At 33.2% G+C, this 27,366-nt stretch overlaps 1 protein-coding gene across 1 annotated transcript; it reads left to right on the top strand.

Moving 5' to 3' along the window:
* The first annotated feature begins 19,025 nt into the window (after positions 1 to 19,025).
* Positions 19,026 to 24,425, top strand: LOC128173586 (uncharacterized). The gene is made up of 4 exons (XM_052839283.1): positions 19,026 to 19,334; positions 21,335 to 21,431; positions 23,606 to 23,845; positions 24,105 to 24,425. The coding sequence occupies exons 1-4, from the start codon at positions 19,035 to 19,037 to the stop codon at positions 24,317 to 24,319; spliced, it is 852 nt and encodes a 283-aa protein (XP_052695243.1). The 5' UTR covers positions 19,026 to 19,034; the 3' UTR covers positions 24,320 to 24,425.
* Positions 24,426 to 27,366: the final 2,941 nt, after the last annotated feature.

Below are 27,366 nucleotides of genomic sequence, written 5' to 3'. Positions count from 1 at the left end.
TTTGCCGGCAATTCTTAGATGCCGGCAAATCTTATACTAAATGTTTAATTAAAATACCAGAAGATTGAGGTCACAAAAGTCAAGTTATCTTAGTTGGTCGAAAGGGTTGAAAAGTAGCAAAGTATGAGGAGAAGTAAGGGGGGAATTGCGCGCCGACAATGTTGAGGGCCTTTCGAAACTTATTTATCACGGCAAATATAGAGATGACGGCTTTATTCTATTTAATGGAAGCCCGGATGAATTTAAAGAATTTTTTGACATAGGGAACTCTTGTCATAAATATCTGAGATTTACTTATGAATTATCTCACACCAGTCAATTTCTTAGACACGACCAAATACAAAAAAACAAGATTCTCAGATAGCCAGCGATTAGACATTCGCTCATATATCAAACCTACTAACAGCTTCCAATACCTGCACAGACAAAGTGCTCATAGCTCATCAGTTTTCAAGGGCCTAATTAAAGGAGAATGTACCAGACATCTGAGAAATACTAGTGATCAAGCTGTATTACAAAGTATTTTTAAAGACTTTAAAACTCATCAAAAAAAAAAAGATTAAAAACAATCAGAAATTGAACCTATTATGCAAGAAACTATTTCAGCAAATAAAATTAATCTTCTAAAAAAATAAAAGAAGAACACAATAAAAAGGCTGTATCTAATGTTTTGGTGACCAAATTTGTATAAAAGAATTAAGGAAACGACTTATGAAATACTGGGATAACATACTACATGACAAAGTATGCAACAATTATTCACAACACCTCCTATGGTTGCATACAGTAAACACAAAAATATAGGTGATGTTATCATTAGATCCAAATTAAAACCAAATGAAGATCAAAGAGATTAATTAATTTATGTATAAGGTGAGCTCCTGACGAGCTGGGCCTTATCAAATTTGAAATGTCACATGTGCTATTAATACCGCCGAAACGCTCTTAATTAGTTATGATATATAAGCAATTGACCAAATGCTTCATTAAGAGTGTCGGGTTCCAATGAGTTTAAGACATGTCTGGATGTTATGATGCCGTCTTTTTTTAAAATTTGCTCTTGTGTTCTGTTTGATGTCATTAATAATGCACGTTGCAAGTAAAACTGCCATGTTTTTGTCAAACCATTTTGTCAATTAAGATAACGAGACTTTTTGACCTCTATATCCTCTGGTATTTTAATTAAACAATAAGTAAGATTTGCCCACGTTTGAGATTTGCCAGCAGCTAAGAATTGCCGGCAAATCAAATATAACTCGTGGTTACTTTTTGCCGGCATTTCAAGAATTGCCGGCAAATCAAACACAATTCGTGGTTACTTTTTGTCCGGCCCATATCGGCCATCGTACAATATTTTGCAGATTCAAAGTAAGATGTATACATTTCACAGAAGATTGTTAATTAATTTTGGTTATTTATGTTTATAGATCAATCACTTTGAGCCTTATAGCATTATTTTAAAGCATTTTTGGTAGGGGCGTACACGTTTCAGAATCAGCATTATTCTTCTACTGTACGCGTAACCAAGGACGTGTGGACCTCCAGTGGTGGTGGTTGTACATGTACTAGAAAGGTGGAGATTGCAGACCTCCTCTGAAATCCTCAACAATGACATAAATTTTGTTTACTAAACTGTAAGAAATATACATAAATGTCAATTGAAAAGAATATTGCAATATTGGTATAAAATATTGCGGACAGACTAGGTCTTCAATCGCCGTCATATTGTTACGTAATACAAAATTAATACCTGTCCAAGATACAATGTTAGATGTATAAATATTTAGTAAAAGAGACAAATGCTTTTCATATACATAAGAATTTGTTTTTTGATGATTTCTTTCTAAAATACAATGTCTTTCAAGAAATATACGTTAAAGTTAATTGATATACCAATTATTCCTCATATCTCCCAAATCATTATGCAATGAACGTATTTTGTTTATATTGCACTTTACATAACTGTAGTTTTAAAGATTTTTTTTTTAAATTTAGAACAACACAAACAACGCGTTTTTTTATGGTGGGTCTTAGTGATTAATTCTAATTATAAAGGTCAAAGATCCGGCAGAATTCCGCCAAGAGCAGGTACAGAATTTTAATGTATCTCTATGGTAGTCACCTTTTCACAGTCTGTAGATAACTCACAGGAGGGGCAGGAGAATGAAATTTACTCATTCAATCAGTAAGTCTATAAACTCTTCTATACATACATATACATTAAACATCTAAATGTACAGATATAGAGACTTATGTATTAAGAGGAGTCGGTGATTGTGGTCCTTTTTAAAATGTACTGATCTCCTTCAGAAGAAAAACTTTTTAAAAAGTATAGGAAGATATCCATTTTTAATCAATTTGGATGTAATATATGGATTTTATTTGGAACTTGATATTCATTTATAGCTTAACAATTTTTAACTAACATTTTAAGGTATATATGATGGTTACATTGCCCTCTTTAAGGTTTTTCAGATTTATTGTCTGTTTTAAACATTTTTTTTCCAGACACTTTGAAGTATATCTCTACGTTGGCCTTTCCAAAACTTGTAGGGAACATCCATTATAGAAGATGTTTAAAAAAAAAACTTTGAATTTCCAGGTAAGTAAGTGATTTACAATAAGGTCAGTAAAACAATTAAAATTCTAAAAACCAAAAGTTGCTCACTGATTGTATTCATTTTTTATATGAATATTAAGGACCAAGTACGCCAGGCAAGGACAGTCTCTCTGTGAGATGAGGTCGCTGACATAGTGATTCTTTCTCACATACAGCTAAAGGTGTAACCTAACATTTTATTTTCATTGGACAATTTTGCTGTGGTCTGTGTTCGCCGAAACAGCGAGTTATATATACATTACAGATATAAATTAAACTTTTATATTTTCTTTTAAAACAGAAATGTCTAAAACACAGACTTTCGGTAGTTTTTGGTGTCGCATCGTATTCAGAGAACACATACAATGAGGCGGAAAAGGTGTTTGGACTTTTTGACGGTGTTGATGTAATTCCTCAACAGGTAAGAGATCGGCCTCCTTCCACCTTTAATTGTAGTGTTATCTAATTTACACTAGCCTTTTTATTAACTTTGTTTGTTAATATTTTCTAGATAAATTAAAAACTTTCTCTTCGGTTGCCAACCTACTTACCCCTATTTTATTATTTAAGAAATGAACTCAATGTGTACCAAAGTTATACGAGTATAACCTGGGGTTAGGGCATTGTAACGTGTCTGGTGACAAATCTGACAGGTTATACACATTTACCTAATTTTTATATCCAATCAAATGCGCGTTACAACCAGAATTAAATTATCATATATATTTAATTACAAGTCATTCCCTTATATCAGTTGTTTAAGACATCGCCCTACAATACTCCAGAGTAGTAAAAGTGCGTCAAGATTGTAAAAGATTGGCGGAGACACTCCTGAGGGGAAAAAGAGAAATATTCTGAGAATTGTTTTTTTTTTACAATGGACAAACTGTCCTTCTTGGGATGAGGTCGCGGAAGAGTACGAACCGTACATTTCCGGTATCGAAGAACATATAGGTAAGTTTTCAATCAGATAGTGTAAACACATGCAAGCACATTCACCAAATATTGTTAGAAACAAACGCAGAATACGCATACAGGAGTTCATGTACTAATACACGCGCGTACAGACAGGAACGCACACGCAGACACTCACCCACCCAGACCATGCATCAAACTTTTTTTCAGAAGAAATCATTCCTCCCTATTGTTTTCTTTAATGTGATTGTATATTGATTTAAACCATATTCTATGCATGAGAGAAAGGTCAAGAGGGCTGATGATGATTCTACAACTTCGTCATTCAATACGGTAATGTGTATATTTATACATGTATCTTTTTAATTCTACAAACCATTGTGGTGCATGACATAATTTATATCTATATGACTTAAGCTCATATGTTGGCAAAAAAACCCCAAAAATCTTTTTTTTTTACAGACATTGACATTAATAGGAAAACTATTCCGTCTGTTTTAATCATGGCTTGCGACTTTGTGCGCAGCAGCTGAAAGTCACAGTTAGCGTGGAATTGGAGGTAGATGGTGAAGAACTTGAGGCAAGCCAGGTGGAGGAACTATGCACTACGGAAAAGAAGAAACTTAAAAATCTTGTTGAAAAAACTTAAAAAAAAAAAAAATATTTAATATTTGTCCTTGTTTGTCTGCATCATGTTTTGTAGAGCCATGTTTAATCGGGGGCGGAAACTGTCCGCTCTGAAATATGTGTTCGAAATATAATGGAATTGTATCTGTCTGTTGTCGATTTTTTTTAAATTTTCAGTGAGTTTCCGAACATTGATTAATGGTGGATTTGTTAGCACTAGCTAGAACCACCCAGTGTCCATAGTGCTTGGATTAACTGGTTTGTGACCCATACGCATTTGCACAAAAGCGCATACCATGCTGTTATGTTACAAAGCTAGCTAGCATACTACAGAGTGTGTTTACATATACTACATAATCACAATCCGTGCATTAGTAATTTGCACTAAAAGAGAGTGTGTGTGTGTGTGTGTGTTGGTAGTAGAAAACAAGAAATAAATGACCCCATTTTCCGTTGCTTGAATTGACAGTAGATGAATGCTGTACTTTTGTTATAGTCTTATTTTGTTATGAATCATTAGCACAATCAAGTATAATTTTCAATTAGCTTCCGACGCCTACAATATATATAATGTAGGAGAGAGAGAGAGAATTCCATTTTTTTATTTGCTTCCGATGTCCAAATGAAATATCGTTAGTTGAAATATAATAGAGGTATTTTAATCAGGCATACACTTTTGCTATATATAAATTCAGTTACACAACAGCGACATACTATATAAATATTGCCCGTGAAAGCATACACAGCAAAATGTGCCACATACGTTAAACATGTGTGGTACGTATGTGACCTCACGTACGTTTAACGTGGTTTAAGTACCACGTGTGTTGAACGTACGTTAATGAACATATGTGAAACGTATGTTACACGTGTGTTAGACATACGTGATACATTCCATACGTTTTACGTATGTGGATCCAACGTATGTTTTTCACATGAATTACATACATATCACATGTAAATTGCTTAAAATTAAATTACTTGAATATTTTTAATTTTTCAGTTCATTCATGGTATACTTCATCTTAATAATGATATAATAATAATAATAATAATAATAATAACATTAATAATTTTTTCTTTTATTTGCAAGCTCTCAGAGAGAGAGAGAGAGAGAGAGAGAGAGAGAGAGAGAGAGAGAGAGAGAGAGAGGAGAGAGAGAGAGAGGGGGGGCAAATAGAAAGTCAATCACAAATTAATTTGACAAAATAATTTTTTACCTCTAGTATATTCATCCTGATTTTTGTCCACCTCCAACTTCTTCCTTCTTAATGTTTTCCCATGACAATGCTTGTTTGAACTTCTTTCTAAAATATTAATACAAACTTAAGTACATACAATCATTTAAATACATGATAAAAAATATAATTTATACATGTAAGGGGGGTGCCTGGATACATGCCTGCATTAATCCTTATCTAAATTGAATTACCTTAATCTGTCACTAAATTAGCAACCACATTGCAACTGTCTTTGAACTTTGCGAAGAACTTTTGGATCCTGGATCATTCATTACAAAATCTTCAGGCTACATCAAAACAGATCTTTGAAACTTCTGTATCATATCCATTTGCTACAAATTATAATACATGCATTAGATAAATAGATATATCAAAATTTTACACTTACTAAGAAATACAAATGTAGGTGTCATGCAACAGATTATTATTAATGATCCTGAACACCAAGTGACTTCTACTTTTTTATGAAGTATGTCATAGAAATCCATACCTTTGAGTTATTTATTAGGTTGGGTTCGAATGGAAAAAATTTTCCCAGCGATGTTGATGACCCTTAAAAAATGTTTAAATTGTGAAATGCAATGGTATGTGTACTTACATTATTCAAAGAGACATATGTCATTGACTGTTAGCTAGTTGATGTCCTCTGCCAGGGATATGTCAAGCAGCCAATGCATACCTATAAAAATGTTTCAATTACCATGCAATAAGAATACAACTTAATAGAGGCAATTCAGTAATTATTTCACTTAGTTGCAATGGAAGACCTACTCGTTACTTTGCATAGGCTTTGCTCTAGTTTTTCTCTACTTTCAATATTTCAGTTTTCAAATGCGTCTTATCCAAGATCGACATATATTTTATGGGTTTTAATAAGTATTGATTCTTCTAAATTAACTAAACCAAATAGCTGCTTCGTTGTAGCTCCTTGGGGAAACATCATTTCTATCGTCATTAATTCAACCCGAATCTCCCCGGAGAACACAGTTACAGCTCCGTGCTACATGTTTACTCTTTTGCCATCGGTAATTGTACGATATAATTTTCAAATGCAAGTAAATAAAAACGAATGTTTGACAATCATTACCTCTGCTAAATTCATCCTGCAGTTCGATCTGCTGCCTCCGTGACGTAAAAATGTGACGTATGTTCTGTCATCGACAAAACTAAAACCGATTTCGTATTAATTCCGGATTCGTTATCGAATTAATTTTAAGAAGACACGTGGCTTCTGTTAATGAAAAAACTTTATTTATGCATAACTACATATAAAATTTAAACCAATAAACATGCACAGTAGCAAGGCTTTTCTTCACACATGTTCACATGCATTCATTTCAGAGACAATTAAGAGTGATAAAGCAACATCAGACATGTACATATGTACATGCAGATCATGCTCGGATCCAGACATTTTTCCCGGAGGGGGGGGGGGGGGTCCGAAGGATAATTGTGTTTGTCCGAGGGGAAGGATCCGAGGCATATTTGCGATAATTTTATTGTGTAATTTCATTAACTTTCATTTTCCGGGGGGGGGGGGGGGGGGGGGGCTCAGATCCCCCCCCCCTTAGATCCACGCATGCAGATAATTTTAATGTCAAGTTATTCAAATGCATGCCTTCACACATATGTAAAACATATATTATTAACGCACATGTAACATATGGTTTTTAGAACTCATGTTAACCATGTGTTTATTAACATATGTGTTACATGTGGTTGGTTCACATACGTTTAACATATCTAAAATCTAACGTATGTTAAACATATGTGATGTTGAACGTATGTTATCACACGTATGTTAACCATGCGTTTCTCAACATATGTGCGACATACGGTTTGACTTCACATGTGTGTCACATATGTTTAACGTATGTTGTACATGTGTTAAGTTCAAACATATGTGAAACGTATGTGGCACAATTAGCTGTGTAACATACTTACATGCATTACAGAAAAGCTTCATTTGTGCAACAATGATGATTTAAAAAAAGCATTTGCAGAGAAATTGTCGAGCAGCTTTACATTTATATTATAAAAACGTGATAAAAACTTCCCACTAATGAACATTATGCTTTTCCAATATCATTTTCTACGAGGATTATAGGTGTGGTATTTTATTGATATCTGATCTCTGAATGCAAGATGAGGTTCGAAAAATGACGTCACAACTGCTTGAAAACTCTCCACTTGCACCCTAAAAAGGGCACCTCTTAGATGGCGCTAAAACACAGCAGCGGATTATTGTTCTTCAAATTTCAAAGTCCGATTTCTCTATTTTCTACCGTCCAGTTTCATTTCCTCTTGTATTATCTGATTGTGTGGGTAAAGGGGAACTTTTTACAACAAATTAAAAGTACGTTTGGTTAACAAAAAAGACTGCATGCCATATATCACTTACAAGGCGCAAGGTTGGCTTTTGATTTTAAATGTTCGGGAAAACATGTACCTGTGACGTCTTATTTTACAACGTGACGTCAATGAGTGGTAGTCTGCAAGAGGAAGGTGCTGAATGTTCTAGCGTGTTTACATCGTAGCGATTGTCTGGCCAATCCGCGATTTAAAAAATGCTGTTTCGATTGTGAAAACGTGTATTCCTGTTTTGTTTGGTCATGCTGACTACGCTTCGGCATGTATTTTCGTTTGCAGAGGGAGGAGGGCATTTCTTCTTCATGAAGCCGTGGGTTGTTGACAATGTTTACCGGCGATTTTAGACCCCGAAAGGAAAATGTTGCGATGGCAGTGGAATCGTTGCTATAATTTAATGACAATTTTACAAGGGATGACGGGTTATTGCCGTTTGACTGCAGACAAATACGGAATGAAGCGAGAAAATTTGAACACATGCCCAGATGGGTTAGTCGATGCCAGGCATCAGAAACTGACTAACCCCTCGGATACCCTCATATACAATAACATAACACCAGAAACACTGCATAAATAGCAAATTACCTAACAAATAACAATTTTGACTGAAAAAGAACAATAAAAGTATGAAATTAAAATTTGAATTAATAAAAAAAAATAATCATTATATAGGCCTAATTCAATTATATATAAAGTATATATTGTAAACGTATTCGCCCAGTGACTGAGTTATACAGCATCTACTAGAATGAAAACTGATATTTTCAGCAAAATTAAGTTAAGGAGAAGGTACTACGCCTGATTTCAGAATTTACTGAAATTCCAGGATTTATAATTATTCCGAGTTCAAATAATTCCCTGTTCTGTATAAAGAAACTGACTTATGATTATGTTTACGAGGAAGTCCTCTACTGAAATTTAAATTTTCATGTCCCCTGGAGCATTTGTTTTGACTGTAGGGCATAAAATGTTTTTAAAAAAATCTTCTTTTCTCCAACACACCTAAAAGGAAAACTAAATTCATGATTCTGTAGGTTTTACAGTTCTTTTTGAAAGACGTCGGGCAAAGAGGTGGTCGTCATTACAAATTTATAATTTTTCAACTCAAGAATGAAACCTAATAATTTTAATGCAAAAATGAGACTCCTCGACAAGTTTGTGTATGGTTTATATGCTACTCAGGTGACCGCTAAGGCCAATTGGCCTCTTGTTTAATAAATAATAAATCTATATATGACTAGTGGATAAAACAAGTAAAAATAAAAAGTAAAGGTAATTTAAATTCATTCGATAAGTATTTGATTGCCAATAACCTAATACGAGTATTGTAAAACTAGGCGAAACATCAAGTTAGAGGAGGGTTGGTAGAATAGCCTATGGAGGTGGCAGCCACACCAGCCTACTGGGCGGTCCGGGTCTCTGCCGGGGTGGCTGTGCTGCCCTTTCCCTGGGTACCTGTGACAGAGGCGACATCCTGAAGGGTGAGGGTGGGGGTGACAGACTCTCCGGAGGGGATGGGCTTCGTGGTGCTGGTGGTGATGACTGCCTGGGGCAGGGGGGGGGGGGGGTTGCATGGGCAGTACTATAGCTATTGGTCGATTCTTTAAAAACAATGTACATGTTAAAAATACATTGCTTTAATATTTATAGTTTTAAGTGAAATTGTGTTCGTAATCATTAAAATCTATATTCTGACAAAGTGTATGGAAATCATGGTGCGAGTGTTTTACAGAAATTTGGCCCCCGCGTGCAGGATCATGTTACCAAAAAATCGATGATGAAATTAGAATGGTAAATCGGGTTGAAAAATATGTGGGTATTTTAATGACAAAACACACAAAGGTATGCTCTTCTTTATATGTCATCTTCCTTATGTTTATTCCTTTTCCCTCTTTTTTGATGCAATGCATCAACTAAAAAAATTGTGAGTTCGTGCTCCGTAAATTAAATAGCAGGGTATGACACTTTGACAGGTAACTGTCGTCTGCAATTCGATCTCTTTACGGGAAAATAAGTGGATCGTGACCTGGTCAGAGTTTCATGGCTCACAATGCCATCTAACACCTTTCACAATAACAAGTAATTTCTTTCCATGAACCCCCCCCCCCCCTCCCCATTACAAAACAAAATAATAAGTGTCCGAATGACAATCCACATGTCATCTACAGTCATTTCATCATATCTTTCACAAATTTATGCTATGCTATGGTATCCGATTTTAATGATATGCTATGAGATTTGTATGCTATGCTATGAGAAATTGAAATGAAGGGCTTAATGATATGGTATGCTATGCTATGGTATGGTATGGTATGAGATTTGAACAAAAACGCCTCCATACACAGAAGAGTTTTACACATTTTGAAGTAAAAAAATAAGAAGCCAAAGTTTACCACAAAACTATTATGTAAACATATTTTTTTCAAAACATTTAAAACCGAGTTGAAAGAATGCTGTATGCTATGCTATGGTACATGTATGATATGACGTATGCGATTCTATGAGATTGTATGCTATGGTATGAGATTCCAATGCTATGGTATGAGATTTCAATGCTATGGTATGAGATCTCAATGCTATGCTATGCAATGGTGTATGTTGTAAAAAATATGCTTGAACCGACTGTACCTATCATCTTTCTTCGAAGGATGCGCGCTCAATAAAGTTTAATAGGTGAAGAATGATTACGTAAAATCCGAAATTTTTCCGAAATAGATACCTCACTCTTGAATTATCTCCTACTTATAAAATAGCAAAGGTTTTTTAGTCCCCTACCGGTTTCACCGGAGGGGACTATAGCTTTCCTCTGCGTCCGTCAGTCCGTCTGTCTGTCCGTCCGTCCGTCTGTCTGTCTGTCCGTCCGTCTGTCTGTCCCACTTCAGTTTTCCGTTGTTTTTTTCTGCATGCGTTTGCCGAATGATGTGAAACTTGCTGAGCAGCTTCAAAATATCAAACAGCAGACCAACTTTATACTTTTGTAGCGTCTAGTCAACACAATTTCCAGAAATTTAATTTTTTTCACTCCAAATTTTTTAATGATCGGGTTCGTTATCGGGCTCGGTTTGTACTAAATGAACGAGGACATTATGTGGTCAGTAAAATAATAAATAATATCGTGCATTATTTGTTTTATTACATTTATTATTTCTAAAAACAAACAAATAAGTTCTGTAAAATGGTGTCAAGTATTGTGTAAATTTTAACGGCAGGGTTTTATCATTATTATTATTACAATCGGGTTCGTTATCGGGTTTGGGCTGTTGAATAATAGACTAGACTTCTGTGTTTGCTTTGCTTCAAATATGTACTTTTTTTAATGGATTTCTGAGATTGTTTGCTGTTAATTATAATCATTTTTCATAATTTCATATTTTACAATTACTACATTTTTGATAAGGGATATTTAATATACAGGGTCTCAAACTTTTGTCATTCTCAATCAAAGGGGTTAACGGTAGGGGATGTGTATTTGTGGATGTTGTCTTGAACTGACAACATGGGTTCTGACAATTAGTGCAACCTCTCCTCTTGCATGGGCAACTTTTGCAATTCCCCCTGTTTTCACAGGGACAACAATGTTGAATAAAAATGTTAAAATTTACTCATTAAAACATATAATATTCATCTAGTTTTCATGTATGATGTATGAATTCATTAAAAGGTTTATGTTTTTTAAAATATATTTTTATGTATAATATTATAATGTATCAACAGAATACAGTTTCAATATGTAAAAGTTTTAGGGTGCCCATGTCTGTAATACTAGTAATTATAACTTTTTAATTTTGTATGGTATAGATAAGAGAGAAAATTCATGCATTTTTTTACATCTATCTTTTTTTTATGAAGTTTTCTTACTACTTGTATGTAGAAAATGAGAAACATGAAAACTTGTGTATTCTGAACATCAATCTTATATTTATGAAGCTTGTATATGTGTATTGTATGCAGCTGATGTTTATTGAAATATGATTATGATTTACTTTAGATAATAATTCCTGTTCTGTCATGAATGAAAAATGATATTATTTTACCATATTATATTTATTGAATAAAGGCATTTTATTGCATATTTATTTAGTTCCTGTTAAAGATAAAAGAAGGTATCGATAACAGCAAGATGTTTTTCATTGGCAAGTTTACATGTGTATATGGCAGAAAATATTATACATTCCATTTGATTCTTTTGTGATGATGCATAAAAAGAATACTATTTAGCAGGTTTATTCTAACATAAATGATCAGACATGTTTTTTATTATCACAAAAAATCATATATATAGCTCTCGTTCTGATGAAGAAAAATGACCTAGGAATGGTGAGGATTAATCCAAAACGATTATATATAATTTATTTCCTATCAAATATATGTTAGCATCATAGTGAAAAATAGTTTCCTTAATTTTTTTTATTTTTTTTTTACGAATAATTGCTTCTCCCCGATCAATGCTTTCAAACACTTGTCAGAAACAAGCATTTCGTTCACACAGAGTATGCATGCGTGCATGACAGACATGACAAGTGGAAATACATTTGAAGTGAGCACATTTGCGTGTTGGTATTCTTTATTGCTTGAGTGTAATGTGCATTTTTATGCAAGACTCTTACATTGGATGCCATGACTTGTTGCAAACTTCTCAAATTCTTCTTTGCGATGCGACCGCGGTCTCTAGGCCTCTGCACACACCGGCACTTCGTCACCTTGTCGGAGTACACAGTAATTTGTTTATCGACGAATGCGCTCATGGGCGACGAAGTATAAGGCCTATATATGGTTAGCAGATAACGATCAAACACCAACTAATATGGCGTCTATCGATTAAATATGGCGGCTGTTTGTTTACGTTCGTTGCTATTTTATGATGTCAGTAGAGCTTTAAGTATATATGTATAATACAGTATACATTAAAAAAAATATATGACAACCATTCAATTATTTTTTTATCAGGGATGCTTACTTCTTCAAATTAAGCATAGGTATCTGACATAATATCCTTTTGTCTTGATATAAATATATATACCCTTTACCCAATAAAACAGTATAGAGGTTATATTTTCAATTATTAGAAAATACAACGCCAGGTGCTTGTCGAATAGAGCTCTGTTGAATTGCCTTAAAAGTGACAATAACGGGCAATACTATTTATCAGAGATTATGACAAGTTGAAACTTAAAATTCTGTCACATAAGGGAATGAAAACCATGTCATCTATGTCAAAAAGTATTCCAGCCCTACTTGCCTGTTCCATTACGAGGTAAGCGCTCATTTTCTTAGCTTTATTTACATTGTATAGTAATAATAAATGGATATCATATTTTCAGTCTCAAAATTAAATGATTAATTGAACCGATCAACCTAAAAGAAATTAGCCCGTCCGCATATATATCGGACAGTATGAACATTTTAAAACTAAAACGTTCAAATATGTGCATGATTGTACATTTAAACTGTGTAGAGTAAGTCAAAACTCTGAGGTTGGGGTAAATTCTCAACAGGATCAATTTTCAACGTGGCGATGTCATCAGAGTTTAGAAAAATCTTTCTTATACCGTTGAAAAATGACCCCGGGTATAAATTTCACGATTTTGGTCTCAATTTTCAACGTTGAAAAATGACCCCCCCCCCCCCCGTGCAATATTTAACGTTGAAAAATGACCGGCGGGTCAACTTTCAACCCGGATCAATATTCTTCGTTACACCACCATGCCTCCCGCTATGCATACTTGCATGTATTATAAGCAAATCCTTTTTCCAATCATTCAAATCTTAACAGTGATAAGTAGATGTAAACTTGTCGTCATTCCGTTTAATCTTCATAAAAACGTTTGCACCCGCAGAGAGCGTTGCTAACTTCAATCGACATCGATCACAGCAAGGGGGCACACGTTGTTAACGGTTAAAGGACTGAACTTATGATTGAGATATATTGAAACTGGGATTATAAATCGGTAATAAATGCATAAATAGAGGGATTATTACTACTTGTTTTAATATAATGTGCATTCTTCGACACCCCCGCCATTATCGAATGTTGGGGATATTCCAAGATCTAAAAATAGCTCAAAGTTCCCTCGATGGAGTTAGCTTGGTTGTGCTAGGATTGAACTGTTTTTTGCCGTACAAATATTGAAAACTTAAGCAAATGTACTCAAATTAAAACAATACAGTTAAGCCTGATTGTAAGTCATACACGGAAGCGATGTCACATAACATTTATATAAAGACATCTTAAAGTAAGCCTCTGAAAATGACTTGTGCACATGTCATGTGAAAAGACTGACTGCAAAGTTATAGAGCAGTAATTAATTTTAATTAAAACAAGTTTGCTGTAATTGCATAGTTCTGTTTGTTTCTTGCCCCCCCCCCCCCCCAAAGTTAATATGTATAAAGGGAAAGAAATAAAACAGAAGGTGTTAGAACTGCTTCGTGAATCTATATTTCTTATGAAAGCTTGTGAAGGTCAGCCTCTTTAAATAAGTTGATTTTGAAAAAAAAAATAGTAAAAACCTAGAAAAATATGAATAAATATACATGTATGAACTAGAAAACTGACCAGTCAGGAAGGGCCCCGCTATGACAATTAATATAGAGAAGTGAAAAAAACTTTGAATTCCATCCTCTTTTTATTTACAATGATGAAAAATAAATGCCCGGCAGAAGATGTAAAGAACTGGAATAAATAGGATCTCGTGATTTGTAGTTAAATATGATTTTCATCCAACAATTAAAGTGTCTATTTCTTGAGCCTTAGTGAGGGGATAAAACACACAAGTTGGATAAAAATCATATTATACTACAAATCATGAGAATCTATTTATCCCATGTTTTATACACCACAATCAATGTTTACACTGTTTATAAAACTCCACATTATTTTACTTCATTATGCCTATGCAAATCCCATTGTAAAGTCACAACTGTGGGATATCAAAATAATATCCAATGAGTCATATCCACGGGATAAAGGGGGTTAACATGGGATGAAATAAAATTTGTGAAAAAAACAAAGAATTGATACCAATGCAATGATACCTAGGCTTTGCCTCAACTTCAAACAAACATCACTTGCAGACACATAGTCAGACCATAGATTTTCTGAAACAGGCAATAATCTTAGGGGATTAATTATCCTGCTCTCATCCATTTATTGAATTTAATCAGGGCTTACAGAAGGAACATTTTCAGGTACTATTCTTAAGTTTCCTTTAATATAAACATAGCAACCAAAAACAACAACAACACCAAACCATCCATTAAAAAAGAAAAAAAAAGAATCAACAAACTGATATCTAATAAAAAAAAAAATTTTAAATTTATTGTAATTCATACATTTTTTTTTATTTTACAGAATATAAGTATTTGGACTAGAATGAAATATATTCTTTATCAAATACCATCCTTTAAACTGAGGGGTAAAAATATTAGGGTGCAGGTCATGGAATGAGAGTTTAATTTGCTTCAAAGCAAACATCAGTGCAGACAAAGGTGTTCATTAATCTCGATATGACAGATAGAGATAAGCCTCTAAATTTTCTGCAGCAGGCAAGATAATTAATCCCAGGGGATCAATTGTTCTGCTCTCTCATCCTTTTCTTCTAAATTTACAATAAGATTTTTTTTTTCAGAAATGACAGAATGGGGTTATTATCTGATCACCTGTTAAAATTAACAGCATTAAGGCAGAAAAAAAATAAAATAAATAATTAAAAAATAAAATAGTGAAAAAGGATATATATATCTTGATTTTAGAATTCAATAAAATTATCATAAATCATTGTGTACGGTATTTTAACCAAAATAAAATATGAATATTATATTTTAAATCCATATTTCAAAGAATGTACACAATACTGCAAATCATTCAAAATTGACCTTAACTTCAAAACAAAGTTCATTTGCAGACACAAGCAGTGCAGTAATTAATCTCAATGTGACAGATAAAGATAAAGCTTAGGATTTTCTTCCTGTGGAAGGTTAATTAATCCCAAAGGACAAATATTGCACAGCCGTCTATGTATACAATGGTAACATTCTCAGCAGTTATCTCTCTTTGCCCATTCATTCTCAGCAGTTATCTCTCTTTGCCCATTCAGTCTTACGCATAGTTAGGAATCTACCCCACCACCCCAGCTCCAAACCAGAAGACATAGAGAACCAAACTTAGCATCAAAATATGTATTTCTGCCTATTGAACTACCATACCAAATTTGAACTTGATTGGGCAACCATAAAAAAAGTTATTAGAAAAAAACAGGAAATTTGTGGACAGAAGAGTGACAGACGGACGGACAGAAGGACGGACGGACAGAGTGATTACTATAGGGCACCCGCAAATCCTTGCGGGGCCCTAATTACAAATAAAATGAAATAATACTTGTTGATGTATATTTCATGACAATGCATTAATTATAGTACATAAGAAGCAGTACATTTCATCATATGGTTATATTATTTTTACGCGCAGTGATTTTGCGCTGACTGTGGCGCTGTAACGTCGCACCGCGCACAAACGCTGCCATCGCCCCCCCCCCCCCCACCCTTGCATCAAAATTTTCTGGGGAAAACACTGAAAAAAAGGATAGAGAACTCTAAAGTCGTGACATTTCCGCGCTAGTTCATAGTGCGTAGGAATACAAGGTATGCTGATATTTGAGAGCACGTTGTTTTTTTAGTGTTTGTGTGTCTTATATCGTTAAATATATTTTCTGTTAATGAACTTCAGTCGTTGGATAAAAGAAAAAAGCAAATCGAGTTTGAGTCTGACATCATCATAATTACTTCATGCAATCTATTATTTTTCTTAATGCAATGGTGGTTTCAACCAATTGATAAAAGAGGCGTCTAGATTTCAATCCTGTCTGTTTCAGTCACAAAGGTTCGACCAATCAATAAATGGATGGACGAGCAGGCTATTATGGAGAAACGGGCCATAGATCAGAGCGGGCGGTCCGTAAGTACAAGCGATCTTGTCTAGAAGTATCTGAAAATGGGAGTAAAATTTTGGATCCTTTTGCACCGAAAGTATTGGAAATGGAAACCGTAGCCCTCTGTGGAGAAAATACGCACGTCCAAGAAACTGCGTGCGCCTCTAATCTGTCTGAAACAAAATTGGAATCCATCGAAAAAACTGAGAAAAGGGACATGACACACTTGACCAACCGTGGTTTCAAATTTGAAAACTGTAAGATTTCATTTAATTTTTAAATCGAAGTCATGCATGCTTTGTATGATCATTTATGAAAATTGAACATTACAGTCATTTCGGTTTCTGAACATGCATAAATGTGTATGATATTTTGCTTTCTATTTGTTTACATAAATTTGTAGTTGTTTCGGGGGGGGGGGGGGGGGGGTTGGAATGTGCGTTAACAAGTTATTGCAATGGAAGTTAACGCACACTTAAGCTCCACCCACTTTCATTTTAACTGGATTTATCAAGTTCACAACTTCAAAGAGAAAATGCCGCATCCGTGATACAATATGCGTGTACATTATCTTCGGTCCATAATTTGTATCCCTTCAGCAAAGTAACAAGTTATTATTAAAAATAATACTTTAGATAACTGATTTAGTAGTTAAAATATATAAAATGATTAAGTGCATGGTTAAACAAAGTAAACAAAAATAAAAGAAGTTTTTAACACGATTCATTAGAATCGAACACACTTTAATATACTTTTGATCCATGAACTACTCTGAAAACCCAACATCATGGAATTACATGCTTGAATCCGTTTAAATAACAAACTATCTAACAAAAGCGATAATTGTAAGAAAAAGGTGTGGGTTTTTTTTCAAATTGACTTAAGTGATTTGATACCTCGGCTTGTTGGCCCATGTCATTTAATTATGGAAGGTCTTTCCATGAGATTTGATGTTATCAGAGTCAAACCTTTTTCTAATCATAGAACTGTTTGTGATTTAATACGCATTTTTGCAGTACTGGGACTATAATGCCGCTGAAAAAAACATACGATAGTTACCTTATTGTCTTACTCTATGATGATATATCTGCAACAACCTGCAATAGGAAAGTGTTGCAAAAGTAAAAACGTCTGTGGTATTTGAAAGTAGGTATTTGTATGACTTTCGAGTATAATTGACTTCCATCTTGTGTTAGGAGTTCATCGAGAGTGATTGTAAAATTAACATATATGCCTACGACAGTTTCATACTCTACAAATTTCTAAAGCCTACAGGTTAAATTTATTTTAAGTCTGACATGTAAAATTAAGAAGAAAAGTCATCGTTCAAAATTAATTTTATAATATTTACTTAAAATATTTTATGGTGCAGCGTTACAAATATGAATTTTATTTTATTTAATATTCTCAATACCAAAGTTAACATCTATAAAGACATTAAGTAATATTGCGAACAGGGTGTCAGACTGACAATGTACAAGGCTTCTACAGCTGCAATTGTGACATTCACACCTTTTTTAAAATACTGAGTATATATGCATACACTGATACTGCCTTGCTGATGTTCCTGTTAAGTAAAACTTCAATGCATTTGGTGTCCTGACATGTTATATTCGACCTCTTATTTGAAAAAATATGTTTTTTTCAAATATAATTTTTTTTTCATTGCTGAAAAAGTAATATTAATTTGATTTTCGAAAAAATGTTTAATCACATTATTTTATTATTATTGAGTTTACTTTATTGTACGAAGTAAGAGTCATTCAAACTTAAGTTTCGGATTTCAATATCAATCAATGTCCTTTTAAAGAAATAAGTTGCAGAGCTATAGGAGTAGGGGTAGTTGGTATTTCAAATATCTTCAGTTTACATACATATTTTTGGAAATATCTAAAGATTTTAAACTCAGAGAACTAGAGCGTTAAGGAATATTGATTTCAAATAATTTAGAAATGTCAAAAATAGTTGTGAATGAAAGTAAGATGAATAATATATCACACCCTGTCGAAGACGTTAATCATTCTTTGATCTCCGGTCGAGTGCTGCCTGATCTAAGATTTCTAATGTTCAAAGACGGCTATTCTAGAGAATCTTTAAATATATATATATATATATATATATATATATATATATATATATATATATATATATATATATATATATATATATATATTATTATTAATCTCGTTAGAAGCTTTTTTAGTAAAGTTCATTGCAAGAAATTCATTTTCAATTTATTTTTTTGCAGCTAAAAAGATAATACGTCGCTGGTATAAATAACAGAGTGTAATTGCTGAAGCAAAGTAATGAAAACTATTAACAATCATTTACCTGTATTCACAAGTTTTAAACGAGCACAGAATGGGTCACTTTTTGATTGGTAAATATTTGAATGAAGTGGCATTTACAACAGCACTGCTGTGTGTTGTATCATTGTACGAGGGAGTGACATCCGCGGTTGTTCCCGGTGAGAGGTATCGTGGTCCCGTTGTCCGGTTGTTGGAGATCATTGGACAACAGCAGTGTGTCCGGGAATGTAAGCACAGATCCAAGCTATGTCGGGGAGTCAACTACCGGAAACAGGAACTGCTTTGTGAACTCGTGTCTGCCATCGACAAAACGGAAACCAATTCTGACTACGTTAGAATTGAGCTCGATCAGGTATTGTTTTATCTCTTCTGCGTTTGAATTTTTTTATAATACGAATCGTCAATATTGTGGTTTCATTAATATTCCTAGGCATCAATTTTCGTGGATAAAGTGAAAACCACAGTTTTAAGGATATGTAAATTCGTGTTCAATGGTCCTATCAATACAAAATGTTTATAGAAATTTCACTTCAATGAACATTTAATTTCGTGGATAAACAAAACAACGAAATCCACGAAAACTGGTAATCAACGAATATTGATGAAACCTTTGTACATTTTGTTGAAGATCATTCAATATTGCCTGTTTTATTATGCGTCCTAAGAAATTTAAATTTTTAAAAATAAACGGCTCCTCGTTTTGAAGGGGGGGAATATTAAAGAATAGTTGTAAATTTACGAGATTTAGGAAAAATATTTTTCAGGATAACGATTTGGCCAAAAAGGATCTAACTTGTGTGTAAGAACCTTTAGATAGTTTAGAGGCTAGTTTGTTCAAATCATTGCGTTATAGATATCGTTATTAATTTTCTCTACATCTTGTAAACAATGTAAGTTATTAGTAAATAGAAAGGTAATGTATATTTTGAAGGAGTGATATATCATAGAAATAAACGAAGTTAAGAAACGCGATTATACGAAATATAAATGAAAAAAACATTTCTCAGGGTTAAAATCCGCTGATTACATGACAACATGGATTCCAGGAATGCTTAGTTACATCACAAATTTGAGACAATTACTGTATACTTCATATATGTAGCTGGCAAATTGAAACCTGTAAAAGGAGGAATAAATATATGAAAATTAAATTTTTCTTACTTTTAAATATTGACTTGGTGTGTTTTATCAACAGCAACATAAATACTTTGCAGGAACATCTTCAAATAAAATATAAGCGATTAAAAGTTTATGACTTTCTTATATCAAAGTGATTCTCGATTCATATTTCACCAAGCTTAACTATGATGAGGGCAATGGTTACATCGTATTCGTTTTACTGGCAAGTACCCCATCCCCATCCCCATTGTTTCATGTTTAAGAAATAAAGTACGAGTTTTCGTGAATGTTGCTGAATAACCTCCGAGGTCGAGAAATGTTGTTTTGAAATATAAAAGCCGAGGCGTTAGCCGAGGCTTTTATATTTCAAACAACATTTCGAGACCGAGGAGGTTATTCTGCAACATTCACGATAACAAGAACTTTATTTATATTCTACTAACAGCCCAGTATTTCTACGGATCGTTTCTCCTATAGAGAGACGATCTAGGTCATTTTGACGGCTGTTCCGTGTAACCCCAATGGTTTTGTTGGTAATGTTTACATGTGTATCGATCAAAGGAATCACATGCAGACGACAGAAATTTCTTTGGTTTTTTAATACTCTTATCTTATTTATAAAATATCTTTGAATCATGTTCCTAATATTATAAAGGCAATTTAATACGATTATTACTACTACACGATATATATTTTATGTAAAAACATGCAGTGAAAAAATGCTAGGGAGGTGCAAGGAACAGCCGCATTGATCTCTTAAAAATAAACATTTGAGGCAATACACATCGTTTTGACTGGAACTAACACGTGAAACTGACATGGTTTTAAAACTTTTTACGGTTTGAAGTTGTACTTTCATAGTCAGTGCGAGACAAATAGGTATTTCTGATCTGATAATTTACTGATGACGTTCGTGGTATATTGGAGAATAATGTCCGCGGCATCTCTTTGATCTCGGCAATAACTGTAGTAGAATGGGTATTCAATTAATCGTATAGTAATTTATATGTTAAAGATGACCAACCTTGGTGACAGACCAAATCAAAAAAATTAAAACAAAATATGTCTCAAGGAAAAAACAATCAGGGTCTATCATTTCCAAAATATTCACGAAAGTAAAATTTGTTATTAGAAAAACAAAAACAAACCCAACAGATAGCCACATATTATTTACATGTCTATGTTAACCAAAGTAAATACCATGTTTTATAATCAACCGTGACCGTCTTGTAGACTGGAAATGTACCACAAATGAACCAGGAATGTCTGGCGTGCTCCTCAGACGATCAATGTGTGACGCTGTCCAGTAAGAAAGTCCATTGTATTCGAGGTGGGTTAAATGTCGATTTTTTATTCATAGACATTACAAATCTGTTTACATTATATTTAATGAAAATGATAGAACAATGATCCCAATTTCTTAAAATGATCAGTATATTTGTATCATTGATATGTCTCTAGCTGCAACACAAATAATGGGCATGCATATATTATATTTCAAGATCAATGAAAATTAATCTAAATAAGGTTGAAAAGAAACATGCATAAGTCTAGCTTATTACAACAAAAAGTCAATAGTTACTTAGGCACCATAGACTATACCAAACTTGTCGAGGAGTCTCATATATACATCAAATTAAGTTTTATCGTCATGATATTGTAATGACGACCACCTTCCTGCAAGAAATATTTCAAAATGAACTATGAGGCCTTTAATTTTAGCAAACGTAAAGACCGTAATGAAGTGCCTGACCTGATATTGAAAAGGTGCAAGACTGCTGAAAACTCACCCATATTTGTTAACTATAAAAATAAAAATTATGAGTATATGCTTTAATAGATAAACTAAACAAAGTGGCTTATTTACATCAACCTGTGATCTCTCCCCCCCCCCGGGGATACTCCCACTCCCATCCCAGGGGAGACAGACACTCTCCCTGTGGACATTAAATCTAATGTATAAGCTCTAAATGCTACCATGTGTTACTCACTTCTCCTGTTAAAGGGGCATGGTCACGATTTTGTTCAAATTCTATTTTTCTATTTTTATTATTTACAATGCTTTAGAAATGCATTTCTAATGATAAAATGAAATTTAAGAGCCATTCGTGGAGTTGAAAGCAAGATACAGGGCTCTTAATTCTTTGCCATGTAAACAAGGCTCTTGCCCAGTTTTTGTTTACATTGGTTCAATATGCCAGTAAAAAATCTTTTTCAACCCGATTTGTCTATCGTTTAATTCATTTTAAGCATAATTAAACAGTTCCTTATGTTTAACACATTTATTTTAGGTCTAAAATTAGAATTTTAACTTGAAGATTCAAAATGTAAACAAATGCTTTGTTTACATTGCAAAGAATTTCAAGCTGTATAATTTGCTTTTAACTCAACGAATACCACTAAAATTTTGAATACATATTAAGAATGCCTGACTGAAGCATGGTAAAAATTAAAATCGGAAAAAAAAATTCATTCTGTATAATTTGCTTTTAACTCAACGAATACCGCTAAAATTTTGGATACATATTAAGTATGCCTTACTGAAGCATGGTAAAAATTAAAATCGGAAAATTTTTTTTTGACCAAAATCGGGACCATGCCCCTTTAAAGCATTTGAATATTTAACCTTCATTGACAGATTCACTATCTCGCATTTATACCGATTTTTAAATTTCAAATATACTGCTTATTACTGATTGTGGCCAGCCAATTATTACTTTTCTATTAACATGTCTATTTGTTTATTTAGAAATTACAATAAATTGTTGAATTTTGATCATGTAACTTTATTCATTATATTCAACTAAATATAAACAAGCAAATGAAAACAACTCAATGATCTGGTTATAGTTATAGTCCTCTAACGAAAATATGGGTTTTTGTTCTATTTGTATCGTACTTTACATTCCAATACATTTACTGTACCGTTGAAGTTTTGCGGTAAGCTATACAAATATTGTTTTAAAAAACCGGAATGTGTGCTTTTGTTCAATACTTTTAACATTAAACTCTAAAATAACAAGATAATATGTTCTTGTTGCTTTTATCACATAATCTCAGTGCTCAGTAATAAGCCATATATACATGTACCTGACATTATTCTTTCTAATTAACACACTTTAAAAATGATAAAAACATTTTTTTTCGTTGCATTTTACAAACTCTAGGGGGTTCTATTTTATAATATAACTGCATGTTTAAGTGGCAAGCTTATAATATCTACACAGAGAGAGTGGGAGAGAGAGAGATGGATGGTAGATTTTGGAAGAACAAAATAGATAATGAGAGAAAAGGGAAAGGGAGTGGGAATGGAAAGCGATATTATTTGTTAGTCTGCTCCACATGATATTCAAAAATACACTTCAAAAGAATAAGGTCTTCATTGTTTAATACTTTTGAGAAACACTTATTAAAGCCGTTGATTTTTTTTTATTAACGTTCAATGTATTGTAGTTCCTTTAAATAATCAATTTATATCTCAATGTTTTGTAATATTGTTGGCAGAGATTACCAACCTTGCGTTGCATAAGCCTGCAAATCAATCATCAACGCATGCATGGGCAGGAGTGGCCTACTCAGCCAATTTGGCAGTTGATGGCAACAACGGTACAGACTTTGTCGTAGACAGGTGTGCCAGCACAGAGGGTGGAGACACAAATCCCTGGTGGAGGGTGGATCTGCAGGCCGTATATTTCATTAAATCTGTCAGAATATTCAATAGAGTAATGGACAAGTGGGGACAAGGTAAGGGTAAACAGAAACATTGTTAAACGAACTACCGGTATAGACTACAAGTAACGACATTGTAAAACGACGCAAAATAGTGGAGTACAGATTTGATTACATCTGTGAAAATAAAACGGGGAAAACACCTTTATCTTTTACGGTTTTTTTAGCAAGGAGAAAAAAAATACAAAATATATAAGGAAAACATGCAATCTATGCATGTTTTCGAATTATTAGTTAATAGTTTCACATTAATATATGTTGTTTTTTTACTTAGATGTGTCAGACCGTCTGCGGAATGTCACCGTCACTGTAGGGCTGACAGAATCAGACGTCAACACTCCGTGTGGTTTCTTTGCTGGTCCCGGTACTTTGTCACAGCTGGTCGTCATCGACTGTCCGACATTACCACATGGGAGATTCGTAAAGATCTCAATAATCACTGAGTATCTCACTCTTTGTGAAGTTGAAGTGCTTGGATACTCTGTCTAATTATTATTGCCGATATCTTTTATTTAATGATTCTTTTTCCGACCAAATAAATACTGTAGATTCCTAATTAATCATGACGATTTATATCGGCGTAAAATCACGAGAAACTCCCCTTGCAGATTTTAAAATATTGCTTTAATTTTATGGGAGTTGAGTACTGTAAGAATTAGGATAAAAATTCAATATTCGCGATTTTATATTCCCGCGATTTGATTCAAAATGACGGGATTGTTGAATTAAGTACTCTCATAAAATAATGACTGTACAGTGTGTGTATGTTGAGGTGGTGTTTTCAGTAACCTAATATTCATTTTTGTGACAAAACTATCTATTTAATGATTGCTTTAAGAGTTTTTATTTATTAAACTGCAAGCAGTTGATATACACATGTAAAACGTTTGATAAACTATTAAATTTGATTAAACATTTAGTATTTAGATTTGAACAGTATGTGTTAAGTTTTATTCTGGTCTGTTTTCTTTTGGGTCAATAAAACACATCTGCAGTTATGTTGTTTTCCTTTTAAACTGCATGGTCTGTCGTTTGTCCATAACTTGATGAATCTATTTTCCACAGAATTTATAATAGAAAATTATAGACTTTCGCCTATTAACACTTGCTTGTCAATATGATTTTGATGAAGCTGCCCACACAAATTCAAAACAACACGTGTTAGTATACCCTTTCATATTTCATATGGTTGAAATTTTTTAAAAATGCCTTCTAGTTGATTTTGCATCTTATTATAACAATTACAATTTAAAAAAAAAGACTATTTACTCTTCAGCTTTCAAGCTTACATGCACTTAATTAAATAAATAAAATAAATGAATTTCAAGTGATATATATGCACATGTTCTAGATCGCAGAAGACTGACATTTCGTCAATTTGCAAGTTTCGATCATAGATGTATGATCAGCAGCGAAAATTAAAATTCATTTCTAATAAGATAGCCTAACTGAAACATGCATGCTTCGATTGAATGATTTTGTTTAGTCAGGCAAGCTTTTTGGAAAGCTATTACTTGTTTAACTTTTAGCACAAGAGGGCTTCGCAGATTTGTTAACCCGTGCATAGGGTCATGTTTTTCCATCGAATGAATTATGTAAGAAATGATTTAGTGCTTTTATAAAAACTAAAAAAAGAGTTTTAGCGGTAAACTTTGTAATTTCCGATAAGATGTCGGACCTTAATTAGAATTTTATTAAAATATCAATAATCTAATATATAAAAAAAAAATAATAATAAAAATAATATGAATAATCTATTAATTTTTGAAAGCATATATATAACTATCAATGCGTGCAATTGAATGTATTTCACCTTTAGTGAGCCTCCGTTGATGAATAATTACCAATGTCAATGACTGTCCTATGTTAATGAGGTTACCTGTTGTTTGTTCACTATTTTAAGCCACGTCGACAGGGAATGACAGACTAACAGAGAGAGAGAGAGAGAGAGCTGTTTCCAACCATTACATGTCTTCAACAAGTTATATCTCATGTTATTTTTACCTAGTGTATAAATTAATGTTTAAAAAACAAGATTGAAAAAATAAATACATAGGTTAATTTGTTTTTCATCATTGACCTTTAGACAATAACATTTATAGATATTAAATACAACTGTTGAAGAGTAACAGTATTGAACCTGAACGAATATGTTTGATCTAGTGTGTAAATGAATGTTTTAAACACAAGAATAGATAAATAAATACAAAGGTTAATGTGTTTTTAACATGTACTTTAATATACCAATAACATTTATCGATAGTAAGTACACCTGCTGAGGAGTAATAGTATTGTGTTTACCTGAACGAATATGTAAGGTATTGTGTCAAGTACAAAAACAAATGGAGAACACATCTTCTTGTAAACCAATTTTTCGAATTTTACAAACCCTTTACTTTTGAATATTCATAACAACGAAACGCTGCATTCCTAACTGTGTGTCAATGCTCAGGGGATTTCCAACGGAAAAATCCGGTTATTAAAATGGTGAAAATGGCGGGCGGGCGGCTGCCAAAAGGGTACCCTCATTGTACGGATAACTCCTCCTACAGTTTTCAAGATAGGAAGTTGTTCTTTTGCAGATCTATTGTACATATATCAGAGGTGTGCATATTTCTAGGATTTTAATTTCTGATAATTTATGAAAAGAAACCAGCTTTTGAACTTAATCATTTTTTGGCAAAATATTGCATATAGGGTACCCTCATTGTACGGATAACTCCTCCTACAGTTTTCAAGATAGGAAGTTGTTGTTTCGCAGATCAATTGTATATATATCAGAGGTGTGCATATTGTTAGGATTTTGATTTCTGATAATTTATGAAAAAATACTAGCCTTTAAACTTAGTCATTTTTGGCAAAATGTTGCATATAGGGTACTCCATTTCACTGGATACGGGTTGACATGGATTAAAGATACAGTTCACATAAAAGAAAACCCGGTTTGCTGACACAATGACAGCTTTTCACTTGTTCTTTTGGTAAAAATGATGTTTTCTCTCTTGAAATATAATTTTCAAACTATGAGTCATTACTATGTTAAAAAAGTTTAATCATCTCATACCTATTAACTTGTTTCACAAAAATTATCTTATTATTATGGCATTATTCCTTTTTCACAACACTTCTCAGCCTCAGCCGTTTTGGATTTTACCATTCCTTTTTTATGTAAAACAAGCTGTAGATAGTTATTTAAATATTAATTATTAGATTAAATGACAAAGTGGTTGTATTTTCAGCTGATAAACTTATTTTAAAAGAAACATGTTTTATGGAAACAATACCAAAAAAGGAGTGTAATGAAGTTTGGACTATTTATTTTTTTGTTTATTTTTTGCGTTATTTGATGAATAACTCCTTTATATTATTTTCAATTATTTAAGATTTTATCTTATGCCGAGAGTTTTTTTTTGTATACTAGTATTTGGGTTTTTTTTTTCTAAACTTGTTTAAGTATACTAATTATCTAAGGTCTTTTTTGTGCTAGGAACGAGGAGTCTACGTTAATCAGAGTAACAATATGGCCAGACTTCCGT

The sequence above is a fragment of the Crassostrea angulata genome, chromosome 2, assembly GCF_025612915.1.
Source record: "Crassostrea angulata isolate pt1a10 chromosome 2, ASM2561291v2, whole genome shotgun sequence".
Lineage (NCBI taxonomy): Eukaryota > Metazoa > Mollusca > Bivalvia > Ostreida > Ostreidae > Magallana > Magallana angulata.
This window is presented reverse-complemented; position numbering and strand designations above follow the sequence as displayed.